Below are 23,462 nucleotides of genomic sequence, written 5' to 3'. Positions count from 1 at the left end.
TTTCTGTTGAATTTGTCTCTCACAACTAATATTAATATTTCACTCCCCCCATCTGTCTCATGGTACTAAGGAAACATAAGAATTAACACAAGTATACATTTCCCCCATTTGGGGCTCTAATAAACAATCTGGGTATTCACCTTCATACCCTCTCTGCCTCATTTAGTTCAATATGAATTATCTGCTTACGTCTCAGCTTTCAGTTAACATAAATTCTCAATCTCAAAACTTCACATACCTAACCAACTTTTTCCTGTATATTATTATTAAACTAAAAAAATTCATAGTAATTTCAACATTAAAATACTTTCTAAAGTGTTCCTTGGAGAGTCACTAAGGTATAATATATAAACATTAATTATCCAGTTCTTAACTTATTTATATAAATTAACTTTAAATAAAAATTAACTTACTATCTTTTTCTTCTGGGATTTTAAATCATCCAATGCTTCATCTAGAAAACAAGATATAAATCAAAGCCAAATCAAATATTAAGTTGCTTAGATATGAGACTCAATCATTATAAATAATATACATGAAGGAAACAAGAAAATGTTTATGATTTCTCTAAATTTATCACCTATTGTAGAAACAAAAATTATCTTAATGTTAACCCATATATTTCATAGTCTTCCTGTATTATATATTTCAAGATTCAGGAAAAATTTAAATGGACTTTATACAGACAAACTTTTTAATAATGTATTATTTTTACTTTATGTGCATTGGTGTTTTGCCTGCATGCATGTCTGCGTGAGGGTGTCAGATCCCTTGTAAATGGAGTTACAGTCAGTTATGACCTGTCATGTGGGTGCTGGGAATTGAACCTGGGTCCTCTGGAAGAGCAGCCAGTGCTCCTAATAGCTAAACCATCTCTCCAGCCCCTAGACAAAATTCTTAGTATTTTCAGAAACAACACTTTTAGTTTGTTTTCAACATTCCACTCACATTAATTTGTAAATACCAAATCTCCTTTTATATACTAGTAAAAAATATTTTGTTTACGAGAAGTATGTTACTTATTTTAATAACTAACTTTTGAAAATCATTATATGTGAGAAGAAATTTACAAAGGGATATCAGTAGCTTATCAAAATCAAAGATTTCTAAAATTTGCAAGCATATTTAAGTGGGGATAATGGAACATGAAGAATCATTTCAAAGATATCCCTTGAGCCAGGCATGGTAATGTACACTTTTAATCCTAGGGAGAGGCAGAGACAGATTTCTGTCAGTTCAAGGCCAGCCTGGACTACACAAGATTTCTAGGTGCCAGAGCTATATAATGAAACTCTGTCCCAAAAACAATACAATTTTAAATAAAAATAAATAATTTTAGAAAAATAAAAGTGGGGTTGCAGAGATGGCTCAGAGATTAAGGGCACTTTTGCTCTTGCAGATGACCCAGATTCACTTCCCAGCACCCACATGATAGCTCACCACTATCCATAATTCCAGTTCCAGGGGATCTGACACCCTCCTTCTAACCTCCACAGGCACCAGGCACTAGTGCTGCACATACATGCAGGCAAAACACACGCACATTAAATAAAACCTTAGCAAAAAAGGAATCCCTTTACAAATGTATTAAGTTTGCAGTTTTTCTGTAGAAATAATTATAAGAATAAGTAACTTTCACAAGTTGTTCTGTGGCCTCCATAAGTACAGTATGGCACATATACACACCATGTGCCTACACACAAATACAATAAATAGATAATGTAGTTTTTTTAAGAAAAGACTAAATTTACCAGGGAATAATAATAGTACTATATAACAATTATCAATACACATTGGATTTGATAACCAGATTTAAGTTTAGTGTATTTAAGGACCTGAAGAGATGGCTCAGCAGTTGCAGAACACTTGCTGCTCTTACACTGGACTAGAGTTTGATTCCAAACACCCATACTGGATAATTCACAACCACTGTAACTCCAGTTACAATGATCCAATGCCCTCTTCTAGCCTCCAGTACACTTGTACTACATATATGTGGCATATAAATACATACAGGCAGGTGTGTGTGTGTGTGTATAAAATAAAACTTTTTAAGTAAAAAAATGTATATTCAAAAAGTGTTTGTCGAAGATTAAGCATGTAATTATATTTAAATAGGATAGGGTATGCCAAATAAATTAGGATAAGGAAAAGTATGGGGATAAAAAAAAATCACAGGTAACTGAAAATAAGTGGTTATTTGGGCTAGACCACATATCCTAAACCAGAGAGAAGTGAGGTCATATGCAAGGAGGCTATTTTAAAGGCCATCTATCTGTACAATCTTATTTATATACTGAATCAAAGAAAGTATTTTTAGAGAAAGTAGCACTTCTTAAACTACTGGGAATTTAATATTTTTATATTTTATGTTAATATTTCTCAGTATGGTAAGTACATTACACTCTTATTACTCTATTAAAAGATATACTTCAAAATAACATAAACAGTGAAGGTGAAAGCAAAAATCAAATTAAGATAGACCATGCGTTGATAACTGTTTAAGTAGGATTATATGTATACAAGAGTTCAAAATACTAAACTTTGAACATGGGGAAAAAAAACAAGAAAAGAAAATGGAAAGTTAGTTTAAGATGAATGTATTGAACATAGAGAAGTCAAACTGATGCTTAGCTAGAGCCTTCACCCCTAGTAAAGACTAGTGCTCAAGGTACTGAAAGACACTCTACACCAATCCAGCTACAAACCCTGCATTCTACATGGTGACCTGTCTACATAACATGCTGGTACAATCATGGCACAAAAGTTGTGGGAGTAACCAATTGTTCTCTGCTTGGATTTAAGGCCCACTCCACAGGATGGAACTCATGTCTGACACTGCCCAGGGGGCCAAAACCCTGAGATGCCATGGACCTAGGAGAAAACCAAATACTATTGTTCTGCTAAAACAGTGGTTTTCAACTTGTGGGTCCCAACTCCTTTAGCAGTCAAATGAGCCTTTCACAGGGTCACATATCAGATATCCTGCATATCAGATATTTACATTACAACTCATAACAGAAGCAAAATTACAATTATGAAGTAGCAATAAAAATAATTTTATGTTTAGGGTTCACCACAACATGAGGAACAGTACTAAGGGGGTCACAGCATTAGGAAGGTTGAGAACCACCATAACAATAAAATGGCTCCTAATAACATTCTCCCATACCCATAGATCATTACCTCACTCAACCATCATTAGAGAAGCTTTCTCTTGTAGTAGATGGGAACTAACACAGAGACTCACAACTAGACAATACTCAGAAAGTGAGAGAATTTGGAACAGTCCTAAATAGGATGTCTTCATCAAACTCCTTCCCTCAGTGATCAGAGAGCTATGAGGAAGAGGCAGTGGAAAGAATGTAAGAGCCAGAGGGGATGAGTGACACTAAGGAAACAGTATCTTCCAGACAGAACAGGATGGATGAATACAGAAACTCACAGAGACTTGTGTAGCATGCACAGATTCAAGCCAGACATGGTTCCAGTGCTGGAAGGTACAAGTGGATATAATCTCTCATCCCTAGCCAAAAAGTTATCTGCAAATGACATCCTCTTGCAAAGGAAAACTTAGTTTTCTCCAATGGTATCTCATTGGGCATGTTAACCACACTTAAGGGCAGGTCCCATACCTACTGCTATCTGGCCAACACAAAATTAACTCAAAGGTATTTTTCCAGTCTTTATGTCTCCTATTTGCTTTGTTTGAACACATTTTTTTTGGTCTTAATGGGTTTTTGCTTATATGATTTTTAATTTTGTGTTTTTATGGATTTTGTTTTTTGCATGTATCTGAATGTATGTATATGTGTTTCTTGTGATTTTTCTTTGTTTTGGCTTTTCTTACTCAGGTTGTTTTTTAATTGCCTATTTCTTTTCTAAAGAGAGAGAGAAAAGGAGTGTGGGGTTGGTGTAGTGTGGAAGTGGGGAGGATCTGGGAGAAGTTCAGGGAGGGAAAAAAGTAAACAGAATATACTGCATGAAAAAAAAAACTTCAATAAACAAACACATAACTGATTAAGACATTTTGTAAGACCTGAAAACTTTTAAAACTTGCCTGGATGTGGGTCTCAGTTAGGAGACCTGGGCAGTCTATGGGACCTCTGGCAGTGGAAACTGGATGTATCCCTAGTGCATGAACGGACTTTGGGAGCACATTCCCCACGGAGGTATACTCCCTTAGCCTAGAGACATGGGGGAGGGCCTAGGCTCTACCCCAAATGACTTGACAGATTTTGATGATCCCTTATGGATGGCCTCACCATCCCTGGGGAGTGGATAGGGGATGGGATGGGGGGTTGGTGAGGATCATGGGAAGGTAGAAGGGAAAGAGAATGAATATGTAAAATAAGAAAAAAATACTAAATAACAACTTGGCACATATGTAAAACATACACAGAAGCTGATTTCTGAATATTTATATTTCACTTAAAACAAAGCCAAATGGCTATGAGGTTGGTGAGAGTAATATAGTTAAAAGAAAAGTCAGAAGGCTAGAGAGATGTCCCAGGTTCAATTCCTAGAACACTCATAACCATCTTTAATCAGGGGACCAGTGGCCTCTCCTAAAATCCACAGGTACCAAGCGGCACACATATAGTACAGACAAACACACAGGTAAAATGCCCATACACATTTAACAATAAAATGAATAAAAAGAACAAATATATGCTATATTTTAATCAGCAATATTGTTTCCCACAAAGGTTAATTTAATAAGTACAACTTGCCTTTATTTTTAAAAAATTATATAAAAAATCTAAGAATTGACACATTAAAAATAGAAATTTCTTACGTATATAAACTTTGTTGTATTATACAGCAAACAATTCTGATACCACACTATGATCTCATAAACCATTTCATAACTGGCTTATAAAATATCACACAGTAAAATGAGTTTGCTTATTTAACATATATCTATAAAAAATTATTTGGAACTTAGAAACTTACTATTTCTCTCTGTTCTCTTGGAAAAGAAGAAAATAAGCACAATTCTTATGGTCCAGATTCTAGAGAGGAAGCAAAATTCAAAACAAAATCATCATTACAAGAGGTGAATCAGAATCCACAGACTCTAATTAGAGTTAGGTATTTCTCTCTACATATTGAAAATCAAGAAATACTATATTCTGTCAAGGAACACCAGAAGCTTGCCTGAGTTTTCAATAGAGAAGTTCTCAACCAAAATTCCATGGGTCTTTTGAGGGTTCCCCTGGAATTATAAAACTGCCTTTGTATGTATGAGTATATTTCTCTAGAGAAACCATTACTTTTGTCAACTTCTAATGGGTCTATGAATCCCCCAAGACATTAAGAACAATATAGAACAATATAGAATGCTTTCTTTTATTAATATTTATTTTATTTCTATTTATGTACATATGTCTATATGTTTTTATGTGCATATGTGTGATAATGCCCATGGAGGCCAGAAAAAAGGTACAACAGTACACCTATTGACATAGATGCTGGGAACTGAATTCAAGTAATAGGTGGTGTTATTCTGTAAATGTTTCTGTTATTGGTTAATGAATAAAGCCCTGTTGGCCAATAGGGAAGCAAGGAAGGCAGGACTAGGAGTACTATGCAAAAACAGCACAAGCCTTAACCACTGAGCCATCTCTCCAACCTCAAAATGCTTTCTAGTAAGTATCAATTCATTGGCCCTCAGATCAGACCTTTTTAGCCAACCCCAACTTGCCTGTTGTAAGCCTCCTGTCTGAACCCTCGATAAAGACAAGAGTTCCAATCCCAGCACCCACATCAGGTACTTCACAAACACCTACAAGGAACCCAAAATCTCTTCTGGCCTCCTTAAGCACATGCAAACACACACACACTCACTCACACTCAATAAAAATAAAGTCTTTTTAAAAATCAATTTAAATGACTCAGCAACTTCTGTACCAGGGACAAATAAAATAAAAAGTGCATGTTAATACCACAAAAAGAAACACTAGAGAAAGTCACTTATCTTTTTAATTTTATTACCACAAATTAATTGTATAAGATAATGTTTCCTTACATGTGTACATATTGTATATCTTTTAAAAGATCTATTAAAATGTTTTTTAAAGGTATGGCTCTTTTCTAAAAATTCACCCATCAGGCAGCATCTGGGGGGCTGGAAAGACTTCAACCAACATCTCATCCCTACACAAAAATCAATTAAAAATACATTGCAACCAAGTATAGCATATTTCTTTTAAAAGGCTTAGAAAGACATTGAATCTCTGGGGCATATAATTAAGCAAGAAATTCTTAAACTTGACAAGAAAAACAAGATTCATAAAAAGAAAACTGAAAAACAGCATCTCATCAAAAAAAAAAATCAAACTTGTTATAGAACCCTTGAGATGGGGAAGGCATTTGCCATCAAGTGTAAGGACTTGAGTATAGCCCTCTGGTTCCCACATGGCAGAAGGAGAGAATCAATTTCTTCAAGTTGCTCTCTGACCTCTATACCTGTGTGTTTTTTGTGGAGAAAAGGAAAGGAAGGAGGGAGGGAAGGAGTAAGGAAGAGAAGGCCAGCAATAGGCTGGCCAATAGACTGAATTTACTTCAGAAAGTAGTGACTTGTGTTTGCCAGACTTCTAACTAAACACAGGAGACATCCAGCACTTAGGAAGCATGAAAAGTGTGTGTGGGGGTGTGAATGAGAATGGTCTCCATAGCTCAAATGTTTGAATACTTGGTCCCTAGTTGGTAAAGCTACTTGGAAGGGATTAGGTTGGCCTTGTTGGAGAAGGTGTCAGTATGGATAAGCTCTAAGTTGTTCACTTTAAAATGAACGAACTAGAGCTCAATGCAGTTCAGTTATAAACTATTTACCTAAAATGCATGAGGTATTGGGTTTGATCTTAAGTCCCACGTAAAATTAAAGGGGGGGTAGAGGGCACACTCAACACACACCCACCCACACACACACACACACACACACACACACACACACATACACACACACGAGCAAGCCTGGTAGTCCAGGCCTTTAATGTCCAATCTACAAAGTAACTTCAAGGCCAGACTGATCAACTGAGCAAAATTCTGTCTCAAAATAAAACCTTGGGTTTGAGCACATAGCTCAGATAGAATGATTGCCTGACACATACAATCCCTAGCACCACTAAAAACAACAAAAGTGTTTAGTATGCATGTGCATATATGTCTACATGTGCCTGTGTGTCTGTATAACCAACCCACATAGGCATGTAAAAGCACACCCAGCACTCAGGAGGAGGCTACCCTGGACTATGTGATGAGATGCCATTTCAAAGAAAACAGAAAAATCAATTCCAAAAGTATTGTATATCTGCAGAAATAAAAATTTCTAATCAATATAAAATATGATGAATAAAGCAATACATTTACTTCTGTTTCCGATACTTGAAGTAAATCCTAGTCCAGCCCTCAGGACCGTTCCCCAAGAAAAATAAAATCCAACTAAGCTTAAGAAATGGCTCACACTACAAATAAAATACCCTGTGGTGATAAGTCTTTATTTACCACAATATCCACTTTCACACCTGTATTTTGCTTCATGCTGGTTGTCACTGACTGGAAAGACAATCTATTCTTTGTTAGATAACTTGGCCTATACTTTCCAAAGTGAAGGGTTCACTGAAATAGAATCCACAACAGTAGAGAATGGTAACAAATGTGAATGAGACAAAGTGAGAAAAGTTTCTGCAACTTATCAAATCAAAAAACACTAACTACAGCAACACACATCAGTCAGAGGACACAATAAGGTGTAATACCTCACAGCCAGGCAAGATAGCTAAGTGAGCAAAGGCTCTTACAGCAGACCATTCAATCCCCAAGACCCACCTGGTAGAAAAAGAGAACTACCACCCAGTAAGCAGTCAATTGACCTAAACTCACGTGCACACATACATGTACACACACACACACACACACACACACACACACACACACACACATACACACACACACACACACACACACACAAAGAATGAATAAATAAATAAATGGGACGAGGAAGAGAGATGTGGCTGTTCTAGTTTCCTTTCTATGACTGATAAAACACTAACTGGAAGCAAATAAAGACAAGAACTGCTTTATTTGGTTTATACTTAACATGTTACAATCCATCATTGCAGAAAGTCAAGAACTTGAAGGAGGAAAACTGTTTACTGGCTAGCTCCCAGGCTCACATTTAGCAGCTTTCTTATATAACCCAGAACCACTTGGCCTAAGGATAACACCCCACACCCCACCATAGTGGGCTGGGACTTCCTAATCAACTAGCAATCAAGATAATCCCCCACAGGCCAATCTGATTTAGACAACCCTTCAAGTGAGACTTCCTTTTCTAATGACTCTAGGTTACATCAATTTGACACTTAAGTACACTTGAACATTTAATGAAGTTTTCTATTTTTAAAAATGATTCAGACTAAGAATACAGCTCAATGGAAACTCACTGATACACTGGGTTCCATTCCCAGGATCATCAATAATAATTACTGTAACTATTATAATAAAGTGATTTATTTGTCTTAAAAGTAATTGTTACGACTTGAGTAACAGATCCAGCAAAGCACAATTTGGGACAGCAACTGAAATTAACAGTCATTTACAAATTACCTTTTATAATCAGAAAATCAACTGCTCTATAGAATTAAATGTCAAGTATTTCCCTAGTTTTATGAAGATATTTAAGTCAACTAAGTATCTCATATTTTTAAATTTTATTTTCTCCCTGCTTTTTATGAAAAATAGAAAGGAAACAGTGTAAAAGTGCTCAGCATTGTAAATTCATATATTTTGGAATTTTTTTAAAAATCCAAAAGATTTCTAAAAAGAAGGGAAATAAATAAGCTTAAAGCAAGGCTGGCAATACAGCTCAGAGACAGAGCTCTAGCCTAGCACATGAAGAGGCCCAAAACTTACCTGCAGTGTTATACATGAGCTCAATTTCAGTTCTCACAGATAAACACAGAAATAAATGAGCTCGCCTCTGCACATGCAACGTTGATCATTTTATGAGTTTGGAAGTTCAAATTTAGAAACATGCCCCACACTAAAGACTAAATCAAAACCTTAAATACCATACATACATACATATTTATATAATTTTCTCCTATCATATTGTATCAGCTTTAATTTCTAAAACATTCCTAAGTTGTTTATTAACTTCTGTGCAGGCCAATTCATCTTTATCTTCAGATTAAATTTACTAAACCAAGCATGGTGCTATAAACCTTTAATCCCAGCACTCAGGAGGCAAAAACAAGGTCTCTATGGATTTGAGGCCAGCCTGGTGTACACAGTGAGATCCAGGACAGCCACTGCCACACAGTGAGACCCAGTCTCAAAACAAAATAAAGTAAAAGAAATTGTATAGCAGCTTCCTAGGTATTTTACTTTTGTCCTCTCCTCTTATATAATTTTCATACAACATATATCTGACGCTCTAAATGTAATTTCTATCATGCTATTCTTCCACTATAGAAGCTTCCCATTTCACCTATTATGAAATACTTACCCCCAGCTTTGATCTTCCATGATCAGGATCTTGTCTGAATCTCCAAGCTTACTTCACAGAATTTTTCTCTCCATCACACATTCCAAACATACCCATCATTTTTGCCCCTCACATAAGGTATAAACTCATTTCACAGTCTACATATTTTCTGTTTTCTATTTTAGAAACATCATTCCTCAACTACTGGATTTTGTTAGGTTTTTAGAATGTAAAGTATACAATAATGTAAAAAATTCAACACTACCAGAAAACATAGAATAAAAGAATTACTTAAAATTCTACCATTAGAATTACCACTAATATTTTGGAAATAATCCTTTATATGTAACTTTGTAGGTGTATTACCACTATATGCTGCATATAGTCTTCACAAATTTCAACTTTTTCCATACTTGTTCTTCAATTCAAACACTACTTCCTAAATGAAGGCTCCTGGGACCTTCCTCAAGAAACCTATTTGTAATCACATCATTTGACTTCCTTCATTGCACATATTTCTCTTCAAATTATGTCTTTGTTGTCTCTATTTTTCATCTGCCAATCAAAAATGAATTCAAATTCCACAAAAGCAGAATCTTACCACTACTTTTCCCATCACTGTGGTCTCTCGACTACATCCTAACACACTGTAGATGCCTAATACTTATGAAGAGATGATGGCTTTGGAAAATTTGTGTGTGGGGGGGGGGGGTGGTCCTAAGACGTGAATGCTGAGCTTCATATATGCTAGCAAATGTTCTACCAATAAGCTATAGCTCCCCACCACCTTTTGTATGTTCTATTTCTGAGACAGGGTCTCAGTAGGTTGCACAGCTTGGATCAACTCCCCTTCCAATCGAGGCAGGCCTTGAACTTGTGATCCTGCTGCCTCAGTCCCCCAAGTAGCTGGGATTACAGGTCTGGCTTCAATTAACATTTATAAACTACAAAATCCTAAATTTTTATCTTCTACTGAATTTTTCTCTAGTTTTCATTCTCATACTTAACCATCCATTTGACAGCTCCAATTGGGAAATATAACAGTTCACCAAACCTGCTTCTCTCATGTTGATCACTATTCTGATATGTGCTAATTCTCTCAACCAAATACCCCCCAAATTATAAACCTGAATTTTACCCTTGAAATGAGATTCCTCCTCTTTACTCCATAATCAACCAATCACCAAAAGTCTCTCAATTCTACTTCCTAAATCTCTAATCCATCAATTTTGTTCAATCCATCTGTTCTTCTCCCACCCACCCAATATAAATCATTCATCATTTCTCTTTATCATCTGCAATATCCTTCTAGCTTCCTACTCTAGATCCACTCTTACTTCCTTCTAATTTATTAGCGCCACACTCCCGGTGGCTATAATGATGTGGTGGTTAATCTTGTCAATTTGGCTGGATTTAGAATCACTTAGGAGAAAGGCATCTGGACATGTCTGAGAGGCTTAACTAAAATGGGAAAACCTACACTGCATGTTGGTAGACCCATGCTCTGGGCTGGGTCCCAGACTTAATAAAAAGGTAAATGCAAATGTAGCAATAGCATTCACCTCACTCTGCCTCCCAACTGCAGATGCAATGTGACCACACTCCTACAGCCACAGCTACAACTGCTTTTGCTGCCATGTCTCACCTAGACAAGTGCTGTGAAAGGACTGTGCAGACATAACCACAGTTATTGATTTTAAGTGGGAGATTATCATGGATTACCCAGGTAAATCAAGGGTTCCGAAGTCGACCAACAACCTAAATCTGTAGTTTCTCCCACCAGAGACTTCATAGAATGCTGTCTGACCCCTGGAGCCTCAGGCCTATGAGATTCTAAGCAAGGACCCAGTTAATCTGCCTGAGTTTTTGAATTTCTGAGCTCTGATATAATGAATGAGTATTGTTTTCAGCTGCTTGAGAACAATGGAAAACATGAACAAGACTCTTTCTAAAACCCTGATCCCACACAGAGCCTGGGTTAGGGCCCTTGTTAAATGTTCCCATAGCATTTTGTATTTCTCTGTCATAACATTAACCATATTTATTATTTAATATATATAGCCTAAAATTTATAGCAATGATTTTTTTTCAATTTTGTTCACTATATACTATTATAACCCAATGTCTACACAAACACAAAAATGTTTGCTAATTAAAAGACTTTTTTCCTCAGTTAAGACATACCTCCTATAAAGTGCTAGATTATGAAATACTTAAGAAGGAATGACTGGCTTATAGCAATAATTAAAAAGAGGGGAGTAAAGATGAAAAGTACATACTTGGAGGCATTTAGACACATTATTTCAGTTTTACAAATCCTCCCCACTCATCACAATACTCCATAAACCATACACCATGCCCAATGCCTACAACAGTAAGCCTCAACCTTCCTAATTATGACCCTTTAACACCATTCCTCATGTTGTAATGACCCCCAAACCGTAAACTTATTTTCATTGCTACATTATAACTGTAATTTTGCTACTGTTATGAATCATAATGTTAATGTCTGATGTGCAGGATATCCAGTATGTGATCCCTATGAAAGAGTCATTTGATGCTACACACGGGTTGAGAACCACTGGCCTAAAGGAGCCACAGACACCTATCAGAAAACTACAAAATATTACCAGTAACAATGGTGATATCCCTTTAGGTTATAGAACAAAAATTGTACTACAAATTAAAAAGAATAGTTATCAAACTGCAAAAATAACTCAAACTTATTCAATCTTAGACATCAATATTTTATAATAAAAAGAAAATATATTAAAATTATCTAGTCAGAAAAGGAAAAGGTCAGCAAAAAGAATACTTACATAAAAGGAAAAGCAAAAAATGGGAGTGTCATGGCAAGTCTTGCTGTAAATTCATCAGGAAGATACCACAAGTACACAATTAGGCATGTAAACAGATAAAGAACTGAAGAATAGATAATTAATCTTCCAACCCATAATTTTTGCAATCTCTGATTTTTTTCTCTAAATTCTTCCAATGCTTCAATTTCCTGTTAAGAGAGAGGTATTCCATATTAAATCTTATAAATCACTTAAAAATTAAAATGAAAAACATGACAGAAAAATCATAAGATTCCTAAAATTCAATGAAATTCAATGCAAATGTATTCCAAAGCAAATTCCAAAGCTAAAAATGAAGTTAGAAACTAATAAGCCTTTCCTAACAAATTACTTTTTAAACTGAAACATTTCATATTATTTTTAATCTATCAAATTAGTAAGAATAGAGGAAATAAAACTAATATCAGCAAATACTTAGTCAAAAAATAATAATTCTCCAATTATGGCCTTTAAAATTCTGGCAAGAAAAAAAATAAAAATTGTAACACTAAAGTGCCAAGTACTGTGGTAAATGCCTTTAATCCTAGTACACAGCAGGCAGAAGCAGGCAGATTTCTCCAAGTTTGAGGCCAGCCTGGTCTAAACAGACAGTTCTAAGCCAGACAGAATAATATAGTGAGACTGTCTCCAAAATCAAAAACAAAAGCAAAAAAAAACCAAAACAAAACAGTAACTGAAACTATATAATTTCAGTCTATTCATTACTCCCAATATTACTAGGCAAAATCACTATTTAAATAAGAGAAAAATGTAAAAGCTACAGAATTGTTGCAGACTGATAAAAGTTACACAGTAGTATGCAACCTTTATTATGCTGTTACATTGATTTACATCACGTTTCCTTTAATTGCATTCTATCGGGCTCTATTACTTGATATTCTATTACTTGATGCAAGCACTGAGACCAGATTTTTTCTTTTCTTTTTTTTTTTTTTTTTTTTTTTTTTTTTTTTTTGAGATCATGTAATACTAAAGTTCTCAGGACTCTTCTATATTAAGTTCCCACATCTCTTCTCCAATATAAAATTATTAAAATACTTTAGAGTCAATGAACATACCTTGTCTATATTTTCTAGAACTTCTACTGTTGAAGGTTTTGCCTGTTTTAGAAACAGAAATAAGACATGCATTAAAATTTGTTACTACAAACTTAGAAAACAGCTAGGTTTCTCAGTGTTATCAAGCTATATGTCTACCTGTTTTAACTATAATTGAAAAATTGTAATTACTAAAACTACATAGGATTTGGGTCTGTTGTTGTTGTTTGTTTTGGTTTGGTTTGGTTTGGTTTTTCCAGACAGGGTTCCTTTGTATAGGCTCTAGTGCCAGCTGCCCGCCCCCCCACCCAACAGATCAAGTGACATAACTGTTACCCACATTCATAGGTCACAGACATAGCTGTCCTGAAACAAGCTCTGTAGACCAGACTAGCCTTAAACTCAGAGAGATCTGCCTGCCTCTGCTGAAATTAAGTGTCTGCTACCACTGGCCAGCTAGGATTCTTAAAATAACACTTTTTCTGAAACTTTCAATTGTGATAGCTCTACTTTTACCATTAATAACCTCAACAGAACAGACTTTTATACAAAGAAGTAAATTTTCATACCAAAATATTCACTGACTAAAGATAGTCTAATTCAATAATGCTAAAGTTCACCTTGGGCTCTGTGTAATTCCACACTGCAACACTGAATCTGGAGGTCAAAATCCACAGGCTTCGTTCATTCTAATTCCTAAAGTATGCAGTTCGGGGAGGGTTGTTGGTTTGTTTTGTTTTAAATGTGTATAGGTGTGTGCCAGAATGTATGTCTGCATACCACATGAATCTCTGGTGCCCACAGAGGTCAGAAAAGGGCACTGGATATCCTGAAATTAAAGTTATAGACAGTTTTGAGTCACCATATGGGTGTTGGAAATTGAGCCAGGGTCTTCTGGAAGAGCAATTAATGCTCGTGACCTCTGAGCCATCTCTTCAGCCTCAAGTACACAGCTTTGTAAAGATTTTTAAAGAATATCTAAGAATACTTTGTAACAGAAATTATTTGCCAAAAGTATTTTTATCTAAACCAGAATGGTTCAAATGACAACTGAGAAAATATTTATCAAGACAGTAACAAATGCCAATGCTATAGTATCTACAAGAGTTGTTAACATAAGGTTGAACCATACAAAATTGCCAATTTTTTTATGTTAAAGCAAAATGCTGGCAACTTCATATAAGTCAACCAAATAAGAAAAACAAAGGAATAATAAGATTCTCAGTCTGTCACAGATTTTTAAAGAAAGGTCATTTCATTCATCTATGAAATGAAAAAAGTTGATCCCACAGAAGTAGAAAATAAAAGGTCTAGGGAAATTGGAGGTAGGGGATTAAAGAGTTGAAAGATTAGGGGTCAAAAGATATAAAACTACATATAGAATAAATTCTACAGATCCATACAGCATGGTGACTACATCTTTAGTGAGATGCTATATTTTTTACTGAGTTTTTTTCAAAAAAGTTTATTTCAGTTTTAAGTGTGCACATACACGTGTGACTGTGCATATGCACTTGAGTACAGGTGTCATGGGAAGCCAGAGGTGCCACACACATCCCTGAAACTGGAATTCCAGGTAGTTTGTGAATGACTTGACTGGGGTACTAGGAACTGAACTCAGACTCTTTGCAAGAGCAACAGGTGCTCTTAACCGTCTCTCTGGTCCTGATATACTATATTCTTGAAAAAAGCTAATAGAGGGAATGTTAAGTTTTTCACCACAAAAAGTATAATTATGTGATGTGGTGATATCTTGCTTGTACAAATAAAGCCTGTCTGAAGGTCAGAGAATGGTGCTTGCCACTAGCTAAACATAGAGCTCTGGAGGTCTGTACAGACAGACAGGAAGTAAGCTAAGTGGGGGAAACGGGAACTTGTGCTTTTATCTGCTGAGACACAAAGGAGGTAGGGTGTGGCAGTGGTTTGCTCCTTCTCTCTCATCTCTCAGCATTTTCATCTTTATCTGACTCCCGGTTTTTATTAATTAGACCAATTAAGAACTCCATTTACAATGTGAGTTAATGCATATGTTAATTAGCTAGATCTAAACAATGTAATGTACACACTTTAAAACAACATGTTGCACATAATAAATGCATGCAATTTTACCTATGGGTTTTTTTTTAAAGAGGAAGGCAACATAACACAAATCTAAAACATGGATTAATCTAACAAGTCAAAAGCTAAATCATATATCACAAGTCTCTATTATTAGAATAATTAATAAGTAACTTAGGTTATCCTGACCTATATTATTTCTTCTTCCATTTAAAAGTATTTATCAATATAGTTTATATTTTATATCTCTAAATTTAAGATACTTTCTCTAAAGACTTAATAAGATCTTCATTTTTAATTTTGTTCAAACTATAACTCCTAAAAGTGTATTTAGTGTAACATCAGTAAGTTTATGTGACATGCTAAAAAAAAATTCAATTCCTTGAGTCCCAGCACTAGGGAAGCAGAGGCAGGGCAAACTCCTGTGAGTTCAAGGCTGCACAGTAAAAAGTCTGTCTCCAAAATAAATAAATAAGCAGATAAATAAGTAAAAAGTTTAAATAGATTAGTCTATAAAAACCATACGTATGGTATAAAGCTTTTAAATTCAGCTACTTTTAGAATATGCATGGAACTTGGGCAATATGAGAAAAAAACTATCTGCATAAAATACATAAAAATGAACTACTAAAGACATTAGATATCCATAAAATAAATAGAACTACCAAAATAATGTCCAAAGAAGTAACTCTACATGGAGTTAAATGAAATTAAATATATAATATCAAACTTACCAAAAAGTAAACCCCAAAGGAGACCTTTGCAAAAACCTTTATGTAACATTTTTATGTTAGACTTGAAAACTTGCAGTACAGAAATATGTTTTCTTACCCTCCATCGAGAAAATAATCCACCCATCTTTTATTTGTAGAAACTTGGCACAGTAGTAAATATCATGGATTGTCCAAAAGAAACAGCTAGAAACAAAGCAAATATTTTAAATTTTTCAGTTAAATACACAGCACATTGTCTTATAATTTTTATGTTTCAATACTATATTAAAATACCATAAAGTATTTGTTGGCCTCCACTTAAACGAAACTTTAATCCAGATAGCCACTGGTATATTCAAAGTGAGATCAGATTTAAAGGTAAAAATAGTGTTGGAAATTTTTAATGACAAATCATTTTAGAAGTATAGACGTATCTACAGGCGTTCTATTTTTAAAGTAGTTTCCCTGTGTTATTCTTGTTATAAAATAATGAATCCTTCAATAGTTTGAGTCTTAATTACTTTGTTAATTAAAGTGAATAATGTCAATAGTTTGTCACACAACAGCCTTTAGTGCAATCACCTTGGAGATAAGAAAACTCAATGACAACAGTTAGTGATTTGTCCAGTAGCACATAAGAAACATACCCTAAAGTCCTTCAATCTTCAAACTTCTGGCTCCTGTTTCTAAAACCACTGCTGTTTAATACCCAGTTAAGCATGTACTACTAAAAGTCTAAAACGCTTGAGCTAGATGACCTCCATTTCAGATAGCTGTGTATTCCCTTTGTTTCTTTATGATTCTCAAATGTTGTATAAAGACTCAGAAATGATAATATCATAAATCAGTTTAACAGATAAATGCTACAGAATTTCTTACTCTTTTAAGTTGAAATGGTAAAATTGTACCTTCAAATTGAATGTTTTTATCGGGTAAAAGTATATGCTTATCAGTGTGTAAAACTACTTCATTTACACACAAGTGTATACACACTTTTTTTTATAAGTATATCCCCCACAACTTAACCATAAAAAATAATAATCAACACCCTGTAAGAACTTCAACACTATTTATATGTCAGAATTGGCTCAAGGCATACCTATTTTAAGAGTTTCTTTTCTTGGAAAAGTAATGGACGCCTAATTATAAAGTACTTTCATTTACAAAGTGACTCTTCAGGACAAAAATATTAACTGTTCTACAACATTCTGAAGCAGACAAACATAATTTTGTAAACAACAATTAAGTTCAAACTAAATAATATTAATCCTGCAATATTAGCTCAGTGTTCAAACTTATAAAATGTGATTATGAGGTATTCTGGAGCTCTAATGAACAAAAAGAATACATTTCTGAGCAAGACATTAAACAAACCTTAAAACCTTAATCTAAAAATAATCCCTAAGGCAGATGGAAAGCTATTCAGATCAACTACTTAATTTGACATCCTCAAATTACACATCACCCCACTATTTTGAAACTAATGTATGGTATCTAAAGAACTATATCCTTCCATGTCAAGTTTGTAGCCATAGACAGAGTCTCCCTAGATAGTCTAGCCTACCCTCAACTCCTACCTTCCTGCCTCAGCCTCCTGAGTACTGGCATTACAAACTTGTACCATCATGCCCTGCCTGGCACAGATGGCCTTTTACTGTTTGAAATTAATGACAACATCAGTTACACACTTAGCACTAGATCTCTAAGAGGCCTTAAAACAGATGGTTTGCAAGAATTTTTTCATTTAGATACTATTCCCCCACTTCACAAATTAAGACCCTGAGGCTAAAGAAATAATATGTTAAGCTCCAAAGATATTAAGCAGCAAAATAAAACACTGCATTTTTAATTTTGATTTTTTTTTTAATGCAACCAGTTATTCCCAACAGCATAAAATCAGAAGTGCAGAATACGTATACATTGTAGGCTGGAATATATCTATATAGACTGGAATATCTATGTATAAGATATAGACTTCTGAGGATACAGTTCAGAAATAGAGCAATTGCCTAGTATGTGTGGAATCGTGGGCTCAATTCTCAGCACCATAAAAAATAAAAACAGAGAGAAATAAAATATATGAAAGTATCTTTGACCTTCTTAAATAGTTGATAAGCAGAGCTGCTAAAACTGAAAATGAGTTATCAACACAACAAGCAGTATTATGGCAATGTATCGGGTAGCCCAATTCCTTTATTGGATTAAATCTGAGTGCTAAAATCTGCATTAGAGAGAAGTTAAATGGCTTGTTAAATTAATAGGACTCCAGTTAGAACTTTTAGAGCAACTGGCCTAAAACAATTGTTACTGTATATTTATTACCTTTTGAATGAGTATACAAACTATACTCATAATTTATAATAAATACTTATTTTTATATCAATTATTTGTTTGAAGATGTTTTATGTGTTTTTAAATTTATCCTCTGGAATATAGTGATAGTCATTAAATCCATGCTTTTATATCCATTAAGCATTCTTTTTTTTTTAACATATCGATCCCAGTTCCCTCTCCCTCCCTCTTTCCCTCTCTCCCACCCTCTAATGCCCCACCACCACCCTCCCCTCCCACCCACCCACCCCCACTCCACATGTAAGGTGATGCCCTCCAGGAGGAGTCATCTACATTTGTCAAGTCATTTGGAATAGGGACTAGGACTTCTCTCCTGTCCCTAGGTTAAGGGAGTATCCCTCCATGGGGAATGTGCCCCCAAAATCCTTTTGTGCACCAGGAATACATCCTGGTTCCACTGTCAGAGGTCCCTTAGACAGCTCAGGCCTTCTAGCTGAGACCCATGTTCAAGGGGGGTCTGAGTCAGTCCCATGCTGGATTCCCAGCTATCAGTCTGGGGGTCCATTAGCTACTCCTTGTTCAGGTCAGCTGTTTCTGCAGCCTGGTCTTGTCCTCCCTCTCTTGCATCTGGATTCCAGTTCGGCTCAATGTTTAGTTGTGGGTGTTTGCTTTTGTTTCCATCAGCTACTAGATGAGGGCTCCATGATGGTGGATAAGTTAGTCATTGATGTCATTATCAGGAAAGGGCATTTATGGTAGCCTTTCCACTGTTGCTCAAATTGTTAGTTGGGGTCAGTCTTGTAGGTCTCCGGACTTTTCTCTAGGTTCTGTTTTCTCTCCAAACCTATAATGGCTCCCTCTTTCATGTTCTCTCTCTCCTCTTTCTCTCTCTCTCTGTCTCTCTCTCTCCTCTTGTCTATTCCTCCCCTTACTCAATCTTCCTAGTCCCACATGCTTTTCTCTCCTACCCAAAGAATCAATTCTTACTGAGTCAGAATTTTTTCTATCAAATTCTAGTATTATTAAGCTGATTTACTATAAATGATATGCACATGATAGTTTTTAACAGATATGAAACACAAATTAATTAATATTTTCAACAGTATTAAGTTCACTTTTCTATCCCATCCAGTGCTTCTGTCCTTTCCATCTAAACATCTTAACTCCAATTCTGATTGCCCATCATTTACTGTGAAACAATGAGCAATTTACCTAAACATCCCTACTTCTCAACTTCCACATCTGCAAAAGAGGGATACTTAGAATCCTCTTAAACAGTGAAAGGCTTAAATAAAATGTCCTAGACTATTTATCCCAGTGCCTGATAACATGGTAATTACTCAGAAGAAAGTGTTTCTCTTACCGTAGTCATTGCTGTTTTCTAATCCATCTCTAGCAAAGCATAAATCACCCACATGCCAATAACTGGACCTGAAGCGGCTTGTCCCCAATCTGTACATCTCTTTCCAATTCTGATATCGCAATGGGACTTAGCATGTACAACCTTAAGGACTGGGGCATCTAAATGTGTTTTATTTTTTGAAGATTGATTTAATTTTGTTTGTATGAGTGTTTTGCTTGTGTGTATATGTGCACCATATGTGTGCCTTGTGCCCAGAAAGAGAAGTCAGAGAAGATGTTAGACACCCTAGAACTAGAGTTACAGATGGCTGTGAACCACCATGTGGGTGCTCTGAGTACTCCCACCCTCTGAGCCATCTCTCCAAGCCCCTAAGTGTGTTTTTCAATAAGCAACAATGCCTACCAAAAGATATTTTCTATTGTTCTCCACACTCAGGTTTAAGTGACAGAACTTAAAATCTTAACTGTCTTTCTTGAGTTCTCAACTCATTTCAACTCACATGAAAACTATAGGATAATGCCTCACAACATGGCTCAACCATATACTAGTTATATGATCTTAGGTAAATTACTTAAATTCTCTAAGCCTTGGTTTATAAAGCAGCAAAAATATTTATAGTCCATGGAATGATATGTTAATCAAAATTATTTATCACTTAAGTATTCAGAATAGTGCTTAACAAATTGTAGCCATTGCTACGCTATTACCAAAAAAAAAAATCACTTGTAATATTTAAATGAAGCACATGCCTAACTTTTATAAAATGAGCACTTATTTCATAACTTAAAATGTATACAAATAAGTTTGTATCTTTACTGAAAATATTCTTCTCATTTACTGTAGCATGGAAATAAAGAAAAATACTCCTCATTATAATAAACTTGTAGGCCTTCGTTGCAAACAGCAAGAGAGCTTTGTGGTTTAACTTAAGTTCTGAACTTAAATATAAACTAGTCATCTTCAACAGCACTTCCATGTGATACTACGAAACTTAGGATTAAATGTAACTTGTTCAAAATTGCTTTCGAATATCCAAATAGACAATTCTGAAATTTCTTAAAACAGGTTTATTGGCCAAAAATAAATGAAAAGAAGCACACCTCTTCAGATGTGTGAGATGATTGCCACCAAAAAAAATAAAAAGAGAGAGAGAGAGAGAGAACACAGAAGATTTCTATAGGACAGTCATCTGTCCTTCCTTGTTTTCTTCCAACACATAAACACTGTATACATTATTAAAAGCACTACTGTGCTGACAATAGATGTCAAGGAACTTTTTTAAAACTCTACGTTTAAATGAGCCACTCTTGTTTAAGAAAATGTATTCAAAATCAACTCCGTTTCCCTAAGAAGACACTAAGGAGACCTTTAGGGAATAGGAGTTAGTCCTGCCTGCCTGCTTCAACATATGCCTGAAACTAACTTTACTCACAATCCATTACACCTCTAGGCAATTTTGTCTACGCTGACATCGAGGTCACTGAGACAAAAAAAAACCAATAGATTCTAAGCACAACAAACCAGAAGCCAAAAAGGAAGAACATGGAAAACTCAGTGAGTCACAGGTGTTGCTCACAACTGCACACAAAACTTAAATTAAGCAACCCAAACTCTCCGTCCAAAAACTCATCATTAAGGATTAAACCTACTGATGTGTCTGGAGTCGCTTTGCCCTGGCAGTCCCTAACACCACTCACCTTCATCCTTCCCCTCCACCCCTCAGACCGGCAGCTGTCCCTCTAACAAATAAGGACAATGGTCGTGGAGCTGCTCCTCTTAAGTCGCTCACAGTCCACGCCCACACGCGGACTGAGCAGCATGACACTGACAGTTTTCAGTCCTTCCCATCTTGCCAGCTAGAGTTGTCGCGGGGGAGATCAGAGCACTGAAGGTGACCATTTCAACTAGGGATGTGTTTCCTAGGACCTTCAGGCACTTCTCATCACAGGTGGGGCCAAGGCTTTGGGCTCCTAACAACCACTGCACGGAATCCCTGAGAACACAGCCGAGAGAACCCCGGCCTGGGGGAGGCAGAGCCGGGTCTCGTGCACTTCGGAGACTCTCGGGCAGCTGTGCTGGGCAATCCATCCGAGAAGGGGGCACCCGTGTACGGGGGCTCAGTCCCGCCGCGTGTCCCCAGCCGCCGCCGAGCCCTAGGCCACTTGGCATGGGCGGAGACACTCGGGCCGGCGCGCAGAGGAACCCGGGGCTGCTTCCCGCGGCCCAGAGAGTTTCCATCTACTCGGCCCTCTCCCTCACTGTCCTACCTGAGGAAAGCAGGAGCCGCCCGGACCCGGCGTCCGCTCCGGCAAGCCTGGGTCGCCACCGCGTACCCCGCCCCTGGAGCAGGCAGCAGCAGCTACTGACAGAGCGATGGGCCCGGCCAATGCCTTCCCATCAAACCCCGCGCTCCCGCCGCCAGCCAATGGGCGCCGAGGCCGGCGCGCGCCGCTCCCCCGTCACGTGATCCGGCCCGCCCAGCCGTTGGTGTGTGACAGCGACGCGTTTGGCCGGAGTGCTCAGGCTGCGTATCCTCCGCAGCCAGCGTAGGATGTCGGTCTTTAGGTCACTGCAGGCTATGGCTGTTCCGATGGCTAGTATTTGATTCTTATTCTTCCTTTGCGTCCTTTTCCTTTGAACAGCGTGCCCCCTCCCCCAGGTCTCGCCTGGGAAAGACACTGATCCCGATTGTCCCAGACTTTCTGAGCGAGAGCGAAGAGTGGAGAGGACAAAGGGGAGGGTCTAGACTAGGGTGTCTGAAAAAAAAGAGCAGGTACCTGAGGTCCCAGATCAGCTGTCATCCAGGACGCAGCAAAAAAAGGTTTATGCTACATAGCTCAGCCCAATCCCAAGCAAGCTAGTGGAGACATAGACCCTATGAGGGCTTGAGGCTTTCGTTGCTCACAGACGTCAAAAAGGGTCCTTTGATGACTGGGGGGTTTACCTCACCAGAGTGAGATGAGCTTCAAATGCTAAGGATGTTCTTTTCAAATCTGTGGGTAGCAACAGAGGCTGAGCTTTCCATCTTTACACACAATTTAACTTCAAGAACACTTCCAAAAGCTCTGACTAACTGGGCCTGCATAAAACCATCACGCTGTATTTCCCTAAGATTTGAAATGTTAAGTATCCTAGTCAACTGCGAGTATCAATAATAAACAACACGTGAATGAGGAGGGAAAAAAAACTAGAAATGTGAATGCATAAGAAGGGAAACATCAACAAATTTTATATTTTATCCTATGTGCAATCATTTTTATGGGTTCGACGTTAATTACTAATACTTTCTGATTTTCAAAGGATAACAAGTATAATATCTATGTTTACAATGATGACATGGACAAAGAAGGAGAAGACAACATAGATGTAGTATATCTAGTTTGTAAAATGGTTCTCTAAATGCTGAAATCTTCAGTTACATTTCTATAAAAAGAATTGGAAGAGAGAGCTTTAGTGTGCAGTGTGAGTCACCTCACAAATTTGGAAGGAAATGAACACCCTCACCAGTTTTGATTTGGAAATTTTATTTTATTTCCCAGTTTCTAAGTATTTAAATCTTGTGCGGCTATGCAGCTGCGTCTTGTCGTCCCACACACATCCTTCCTCAAGAGAACAGGAAAGAACATGTTTGACTCTTGCTAATACTTT

The 23,462-nt window shown here is 36.7% G+C and overlaps 1 protein-coding gene across 2 annotated transcripts in view; it reads right to left on the bottom strand.

Moving 5' to 3' along the window:
* Nucleotides 1-22,154, bottom strand: part of Lnpk (lunapark, ER junction formation factor) — a 51,281-nt gene extending 29,127 nt beyond the window's left edge. Inside the window, exons 1-6 of one of the 2 annotated variants that reach the window (XM_051184455.1) lie at nucleotides 22,082-22,154; nucleotides 16,278-16,363; nucleotides 13,410-13,451; nucleotides 12,313-12,500; nucleotides 4,957-5,015; nucleotides 414-454 (exon numbers count right to left, since the gene is read on the bottom strand). In XM_051184455.1, coding sequence (XP_051040412.1) covers nucleotides 414-454; nucleotides 4,957-5,015; nucleotides 12,313-12,500; nucleotides 13,410-13,451; nucleotides 16,278-16,304 — 357 coding nt within the window. In that variant the 5' untranslated portion in view covers nucleotides 16,305-16,363; nucleotides 22,082-22,154. The remainder of the gene's footprint in view (nucleotides 1-413; nucleotides 455-4,956; nucleotides 5,016-12,312; nucleotides 12,501-13,409; nucleotides 13,452-16,277; nucleotides 16,364-22,081) is intronic. The other variant, XM_051184454.1, reaches the window with a different exon arrangement.
* Nucleotides 22,155-23,462: the final 1,308 nt, after the last annotated feature.

Source organism: Phodopus roborovskii, unplaced genomic scaffold, assembly GCF_943737965.1.
Source record: "Phodopus roborovskii unplaced genomic scaffold, PHOROB, whole genome shotgun sequence".
NCBI lineage: Eukaryota > Metazoa > Chordata > Mammalia > Rodentia > Cricetidae > Phodopus > Phodopus roborovskii.
Note: the sequence above shows the minus strand (reverse complement) of the source record. Positions and strands in the feature narration are given on the sequence as shown.